General features: G+C 38.4%; 1 protein-coding gene across 4 annotated transcripts in view; it reads right to left on the bottom strand.

Moving 5' to 3' along the window:
- The window catches only part of LOC101848560 (lanosterol synthase), a 24226-nt gene extending 16243 nt beyond the window's left edge, over positions 1-7983 (bottom strand). Inside the window, exons 1-4 of one of the 4 annotated variants that reach the window (XM_005089603.3) lie at positions 7898-7983; positions 2524-2723; positions 1383-1521; positions 565-673 (exon numbers count right to left, since the gene is read on the bottom strand). In XM_005089603.3, the coding sequence (XP_005089660.1) occupies positions 565-673; positions 1383-1521; positions 2524-2715 (440 nt within the window). In that variant the 5' untranslated portion in view covers positions 2716-2723; positions 7898-7983. Of the gene's footprint in view, positions 1-564; positions 674-1382; positions 1522-2523; positions 2724-4485; positions 4607-7791 lie in introns of those variants that run through there. The other 3 variants (XM_005089601.3, XM_005089600.3, XM_035969438.1) reach the window with 3 other exon arrangements.
- Positions 7984-8588: the final 605 nt, after the last annotated feature.

Here is an 8588-nt window from a genome sequence, read left to right as displayed (position 1 = left end):
CCCCAAACATTGTCGTGCCATTGTGAAAGTAAATTATCCTTTTGTACTCACAAGAACAGCAGTAGAATAAGTCATGCTGAGGTCATATAATCAAGGCCAGCCACTGCCTGAATTGTGAAATAAATTGTGCATCCCAATCAGACTCACAAACAGCTCAGTTACTATGCACAAGTGCAAACAAGTCATCCTTTGCAAGCACACAGACAGTTTTTGCACTGTAGCAAAGCTCTGGTAACACTGAGCAATTGGCAGCAGACAAGTTACAGACAAGTAAGTCAAAAGCTTAGACTCTGCTCATAAACAGAAGTAGATCGAAGGGACCAGCAACAGACATACAAATCTAGATGGTAAGTCTACACCTGCCACAGAAATCCTGTCCAAGTAACTTGAAACCACGGCCCATCACCCCTCCCTGGTGACCATGGATTTTGTGCACCATGTCAAGCAGTTCAAAACAAGAGTCTATACTTTAGTTTTACCAAATTCGTCTAAAAGCTTACCATTTGTGCTATCCCTAAAGTACACTATTTAAAGCCAGCCTTTTCTTTCTGAGAGTCTACTCACAGGCCCCAGCCGCCATCCGGGCACGTCACAGACTTCAGGTAGCGGATCATCTCAACACGTTGCGCTTCAGTAAATGGAGTTTTTGTTATGTAGCACACAATGATGAGTCCTGAAATACAAGGATGAAAACAATAAGTATAGGTTTACCCACAACCATACACTATAGAAACAGCCAATGTCTGTATCATTACTGACAACTAGGACATTTGTTTGAATAAAGAAAAACACATTGACGCAACTGACTGTCATGCAGTGCAGGAAAAAAGTTAAGACAGACAGACAGAAACTATAGAGGGAAAGAAAAGAAGATGGACGTTTAAGTGACACATTCCAACCATACCTTAGTTTTCATATCATTAGCAAGAAAAGGGATTGGATTCAACAATAGCAAGAAAAGAGATTGGATTCAACAACAAACTCAATAAGTCATAAACAAATCTCTGTCTATGATATAAAGTACAGTAGCTTCAACCGAACATAGTTAATCCACAAACTGAGGTAAACCGAAATAAAAATAAATATTAGAATTTTTTTTCTTCTGTTTGAGCAATCGAAAACACAGCTAAACCAAAGAAAATCCAGTGGTTCCACAGACTTTGGTATAAGTGGAGTCCAACATACCATGAAGATAAAACAAGAAAACAGTCCAAAGGAACAAAGGGACAGGAAAGAAGAGAGAAAATCAATTTACAAAGATAACATCTGTTCCTGTCTGTTTTCCTCTTATTATAAGTTAGTATAATATGACACAAAAATTTTTAAATCCACAAGACTTCACAATAATCTCTATCAGAATCTCAATAAATATTGGTCCTTACCGGGCATGAGGAAAAGAGGACCACCATAGTCACCTGCCCAGTGACCATCCTCAGCCTGCATCTTCGAGTAGAATGTCATCCCATTTTTGGCGGCATCCTGTGCTTTCTCTGCCTTGGGAAGGGGTGGGGCCTCAGCACTCTGGTAGGACAAAACAAAAATTCAAGTCTCATTTATATTTCTACAATCTAATTTTTGTTTTGCAACAACAATAATCTTAAAAGCATTGTAGCTTGAAGTATTTTAAGGAAGCTTTCAGTTTAAATACAGAGTAAAACATCATTTAGGTGGAGGAAAAAAACAAGACAGGCAAAAACAAAGGAGCGAAAGAAAAGAATCTACTTGCCCATCACAAAGACTATGCATAACACTTAACACGTACAGATAATGTCTAAAAACAAATGATGCTAAAAATTGACAAATCACTGTCAAAGCTCTCTACTTCAATACACAGACATTTATTTTCATCGAAAGGTACCATTTTTATGATGCACACATTAAATCTAAAAATAATAATATTCAATAATAGTAGTCCATCAATGTCTAGTAACGACCAACGCATATCTGCTGAGTAAAATATTTCTCAAGCAAAATGGAAGAAAAAAGGTTTAAGAAAACTTGTAGCCTCTGCTATAGCCCATGAGACCAATTCTGGCAGAGAAGAGTTTGCCACATTTTCAGTTATAATAGAAAACTGCATTTTCATTTGTGGATGTGCACAGCTTACAGGCTTCTCTTGGCGTCAGCATTTCTAAAGCATGAAATCTTATTATATGATTGGCAGCCTTTGTGATTTTACTTTTCAACTAGGTCTGTCAGGAGCCAGGCCCATCCAAATCAAGGGAATAACGATGAAATCCAAGAGATGGGGTGAACAAAAAGTAAAACTGACACAAATTTCAAAGGATCAGAGAATTTCTTCGCATTAAGCAGATTTTAAGAAAAAAAAAAGTTGCAATGCATGGAATAAAGAGAAAAACATAGGGGATTTGAAATAATATCATGGTAACAGGAATTCTGTGTAAAACAGTTTCATGTTTTCAAGCAAAGTCTACTTTAATTAAATTACGCAGGGGGATCTCTTCTTTAAAAACATGGAACAGCACACATACATGTGAAAAAGGACAGAGTAGTAACAAGTACCGTATCAAGTCCAAGAGAATGCTTCTCAAGACAGGTTTGCTCTCTGGGCAAGTCCTCCTCTTTCGTAAAATACTGCCAGACCTGCCGCCCTTCTGTATTGGTTAGTCTCCACCTCGTGAGATCAGTGGCGGGTTTGGTCTTATAGGGACCGCCTCTATTTCTGCGCATGTCATTCTTGTACTGGTACGGCATGCTGGACTCTGTGGATTGTAAATGGTCATCAATGTCTCATGCCCCCATTGACAGACTCCATATATATATCACTTAGGAGGCGGGCTGCTTCAATTTTTTCCTGTCCGGGCCAATCCGGGCTTAGTGGGATATATAACACCCCATTAGACAAAAGAAGACCACAAAATTCAGTCAAACCATATTAGATCTATATCCCCCCTGATATATACTGCCAGCCCCACTTAACCGTCAAGCATTTGCCAGTACACAAAAAGAATGCCTACATGAATAATATTTGCCGCTTTCAACATGATCTAAATCAAACTGTCATCAGCATGGTCCTTACTTACGTAAATTCCCCCCCCCCCCCCAAAACTTTGAACCCCCCTCCACATTCTTATTAGATTTCTAGCTGTCCCCCCCCCCCCCCCAACATCGTCAGCATACTAGATCTAGCTGCTAGAGGTAAACACTACAAATGGCACACAATGCCTACTCAACAGATGGGCAATGATACTAGATATCCCTTTCTCCCACACAAAGCTTTGCGAGCTAGCGATTGCCACTAAATGCAGAAAACATCTCATCAAGTTTTGGACCAAGGCAAACAACTTACAACTTATTATAATATTGCCTTTCATATAGATTCTATGGCGATTGTCAAGATTTCCGCGTTTAATTCCGATGTGCGTTTTTCATAGCCTCAGGTATATTTCGTTTTGGTCCCTAACCCTAACCCTAACCCTGGTCAGGGTTAGGGTTAGGGTTAGGGTTAGGGTCAGGGTTAGGGTTAGGGTTAGGGTTAGGGTTAGGGTCAGGGTTAGAGTTAGGGACCAAAGCGAAACATACCTGAGGCTATGAAAGACGCACATCGGAATTAAACGTGGAAATCTTGACAATCGCCGATTCTAGATATAGATCTGGATCTAGATCTAGATATAGATATCTAGATCTACATCTAGTTGGTAGAATCATTTCTCTTGACATTGGGCAGTCTGTGCTTTTTATCAGAAGACAGGGCCACCTCTATTCTCACCCGGGGTGAGAATAGTGCAGGCGGGTCTTGTGGCTATTCTCACCCGGTGCGCGTGTCAACAAATTTTGCGTTCACCCTAAACCACAGAATTCTACACTGTGATAAGAGAAAAATTGTAGAATTCTGTGCTGTGAACAAACGTTCCATTACAACTGTACTTGTAGCCTACTAAAAGCGTACAATTTTGTCTGTGGGCAGTGGAGAGAGAGAGAGAGTGAGAGAGAGAACAAAACAAAATGGCGACCCGCGTAGTTCGGCTCGATTCGAAAAGTTAAATAGCCGTAGCATCTTTGTAGACAACCAAATTAATTTACTTTTGTGTTTTAACATCATTTTTTAACTTTGTTTTGGTCAATTTGATCGTCCACACCGATAGACAGTATTCATCAGAAAGAGAGAGAGAGAAGAGGGGAGGAGTAGATCTTGTGAGAACTTCCGGGCGGGTGAGAATAGCCACTTTCAGAAGACAGTATTAAAACTCATTTATACTGCCAGTCCTGTAATATTGCCAACTTCATGCTCAACCCCAGGTTGGCAGTGTAAAGGGTAACAACACCCCTCAGTCATCTAAATCTAGATTCTAGCACTTGTCTAGCAGAGTAGAGCACCATGGCGCAGCAGAAGCAAACCTGGGCTCTCCTGCACCTAAATCTAGAATCTCTTCACTTGGTTCCTCTGCATCCTCCCTGACAACCACTGACGTGGAAAATATAACTAAAGCAAACAGGTAAAACAATAGTGTCTACAAAGACAACCTGCAGTTTGTTAACCAGAAGACAGACCAGGCCAATATAATTAGATCTATAATGTTTTCGTGCACTGCACCCGCAATGGGCTGATATTGTTGTCCAATCAGCCGACTAGGCAGCGGAAGCCAAAATGTGAAATCGAAAGTACAAACAGGGGACCAGAGACTCTTCTATTTGAAACAAATTAATTTCTCATGTTACCACAGAATTCTACACTTATAGAAGCGGAACTCCCTCTTCGCGATCGCCGATTCGCTGTGAGGAATTGAAACTAAAACATGGCGGCCAATTGAGGGCACCTTTGGCTGCGCCGCACAGCGAGGCTTCGCGTTGCTATGCACGCTGATGCTAGTGGTAGGGCTTGGAAGACACCTTACATTAAGTTACATCAGTATTTTAAAACTTTCTTCGAAGAGGAAATATAGTGAAATAGTCTAGTACATTTTTACTGCCAACAATATGTCATAATTGGCAATGTTACAATGTTTTTGTATCTGTATTGTTGGTTTGTTGTTGTTTTTTTAATGATGGGATGGGATGGGATCTAGTCTAGATCTAGATAGATCTAGATCTCTAGATCTACTACTAGATCTAGATCTACTAAAGATCTTCACAATCACAATACACTTGATAATAACACTAATTATGAACATTAACTCTGTTGGAAAAATATCTAGATATAGTCTTGATTAGTACTAGATCTACGATTGGAGAATGTGTCGGTTGCACATAAAATACATAGGCCTATTGTACATGCTGCCAAAAACACAAAAATGCAGAAAAGGCCTCTAAATATTGTTTTACACATAAAAGCCATTAATGCAAAACAAAGTAAACAAGAGTGGAACTGGCATATGTTTCCTGAATATATGTTCAAAGTCATTTTCTGTGTGTTGGGAGTGTGATTTCTAATGCATGAATGAGAGGCTCATTCAGATGTGATAATGAAGAAACTTGTGTCTACAGTCACAACAGAAAGAGTTCCATGGCGAGTGATCACTGGTCAAGGATTTCAGAGCTGTGTGCATTTTGAGAAAAATGTATCCCCATACTCTGGATCACATGTCGAGGGGATGGGCTTGTCCCCCTGTAATCCCCGCACACAGTAAACAAACACATATTTTGGAACACGAAGAAGAAAAAATAAGTGGTCTCTTGTTCCGGATCAAATTGAAGTCCTGTTTCAATTCGATTAATTGATAAAAGTGCGTATCGCAATGCGTTGGCCACCCCTGCCCTATAGGCCTATATGCTATTTAATAAATACATTCGTCAGACCTGGAATCTTTAATGCCCGCACACAGTAAACAAACACACATTTTTGAACACGTATAAGAAAAAAATAAGTGTTGTCTTGTTACGGATCAAATCGAAGTCCTGTTACAATTCAATTAATTGATAAAAGCGCGTATCGCAAGGCATCGGCTAACCCAGCACTATTACGCTATTTTATAAATACATTCGTCAGATCTGGAATCTTTCATCTTTAATTTTTAATCCCCGCACACAGTAAACAAACACACATTCATGAACACGTATAAAAAATAAGTGGCCTCTTGTTCCGGATCAAATTGAAGTCCTGTTTCAATTCGATTAATTGATAAAAGTGCGTATCGCAATGCGTTGGCCACCCCTGCCCTATAGGCCTATATGCTATTTAATAAATACATTCGTCAGACCTGGAATCTTTAATGCCCGCACACAGTAAACAAACACACATTTTTGAACACGTATAAGAAAAAAATAAGTGTTGTCTTGTTACGGATCAAATCGAAGTCCTGTTACAATTCAATTAATTGATAAAAGCGTGTATCGCAAGGCATCGGCTAACCCAGCACTATTACGCTATTTTATAAATACATTCGTCAGATCTGGAATCTTTATTCTTTAATTTTTAATCTCCGCACACAGTAAACAAACACACATTTTTGAACACGTATAAGAAAAAATAAGTGTTGTCTTGTTACGGATCAAATCGAAGTTCTGTTACAATTCAATTAATTGATAAAAGCGTGTATCGGCGCAAGGCATCGGCTAACCCAGCACTAGTACTATTACGCTATTTTATAAATACATTCGTCAGATCTGGAATCTTTAATTTTTAATCCCCGCACACAATAAACAAACACACATTCGTGAACACGTATAAAAAAATAAGTGGTCTCTTGTTACGGATCAAATTGAAGTCTAGTTACAATCAATAATTGATAATAGCGCGCATTGCAATGCATTGGCTAACTCAGCATTATACGCTATTTAATAATACATTCGTCAGATTTGGAATCTTAAATTATAATCATAATTATATGAGCCCACGCGTGGGAAGTGAAAGTGAAAGGAATTGAAAATGCTTTCAAAAACAATTATGAAAGTAACATAATTAAAGTAGGACTACATGTGCTTATAAAGGCCCAAAAAGGTGTATGGATGCAGAAATTAATGTTTCGGATGAAAATAATACGCTATCTCTACTACTGTAGCATGCGGTCAAAAATTTGATGCGCAACTTATTATCAAATATCTAGGCTACTGAACTATCAAACACCTAGATCTAGATTCTCCTACTTTTACACAATGACTTAGATCTATATCAATTCGTCTTAACCGATGAGTATTTTTTAAAAACATTTGTACACATCTATAGGTTCTATATTATTCTAGAAATTTCTTTAAAGAAAATTCTTTAATAAATACTAGCCCAATATTTTTTTAAAAATCCCAGTCAATGGTTTCTACAGATTTTTAAAAAGTTTATAGCTGGAGCTAAATCTCTTTTAAAAGCAAGTCCGTCCTTTTTTCTACTTCTGCTGGCGACATAAAGCTAATTATTGAAAGCATGTTTTGAGAACATTATAAGAACTAGTGAAAAAATATGTTCAGTGTAAAACAAATTTCTTGTAATAAGTTTTACTACTAAAAACTACGTAGGCCATATGCGTATGCAAAATGTGTGTGGGAAGCTAGAAGTGCTATGAATTTTTTTCAGTTCTGTAGATCTTATATTTATAAACTCTCTATGTCTGCTGTTTCTCTTGTTGCACCCAAAAACACAACAATTTAAAACCTTAATTCCAATCTCTAGTTGCACAGTGAATTCTGTAACTCAAAATTACAAACTGGACAGTAAATGTTCCACTTTTCACTCGTTTGTAAAAGCCGCTCTTGCTTTAAAAGCTATAGGGTTACTTCCGAAAACGATAAATCGTGCCCTCAAGACGCCATTGTTTTCGGTCTTCAATTCCTCACAGGTCACGTGGTACAGTTCCCGTTCTATAAGTGTAGAATTCTGTGCATGTTACTGACGTTACTCACCAATGACAGTTTGCACTTAGCTAGGCTAGTCCTGTGAATGGCATCCAAATCAATTGAATCAAACGTGAAAAACAAAACTAGTTCATACTCTATAAAGACAACCTACAGTCTGCAGTAGAAGACGGAGCAGCGACACCGTTTTCTTGCAGTGCATCGACAGTCAGCTGATGCTGTTGTCCAATCAGCCGACTCAGCGGAAGCGTAAAAATTATGAAATCGAAACAAGAAATCAGAGCCTCGTGAACTCTTCTATTTGAAACAAAATTTTTCAAGCATAGCGTTATTGATCAGGTTCGTGTTTCAATACTGTTTACTTTCGCTGACATAAAAGTATAAGTGACAACAGATTGTATTGGGCTTGGGTTGAGAATGCAATTAATGAAACAGACTATTGTCATGTTATCTGCTTTGTGACTTTGTATGTATTTTTGTTTGTTTATTTTATGATTTGGGGATGAGGAACATCGGGGGAAAAGAAGGTGTGACGCAGTGATTGAGTGAAGTGTCACGAACCCGACGAGTGTGTAAACAAAAACAAAAAAGAAAATATAGATTATATAAGTCGAAATGGAGTGCTGAAGTTTCAGCTGAGGTAGATCTTATATATAATATAGATCTAGTTCTAGATCTAGATCTCGATTCATGTAGACTTCTTCAGTGTCTGTGAAATTGAATGAGTGTAGTTTCCTATGTTTGTTGGGCTTGGGAAAACGACCCTTCCTTGGGCCTTGGGCACTAGGAATCTTTGACTTTGTTGAGTTTGAGCTTCACTCTTTTTATCATCATACACTTGTACG

The sequence above is a fragment of the Aplysia californica genome, unplaced genomic scaffold, assembly GCF_000002075.1.
Source record: "Aplysia californica isolate F4 #8 unplaced genomic scaffold, AplCal3.0 scaffold00007, whole genome shotgun sequence".
Lineage (NCBI taxonomy): Eukaryota > Metazoa > Mollusca > Gastropoda > Aplysiida > Aplysiidae > Aplysia > Aplysia californica.
The sequence above is the reverse complement of the archived record's forward strand: the minus strand, read 5'-3'. Positions and strand labels throughout refer to the sequence as shown.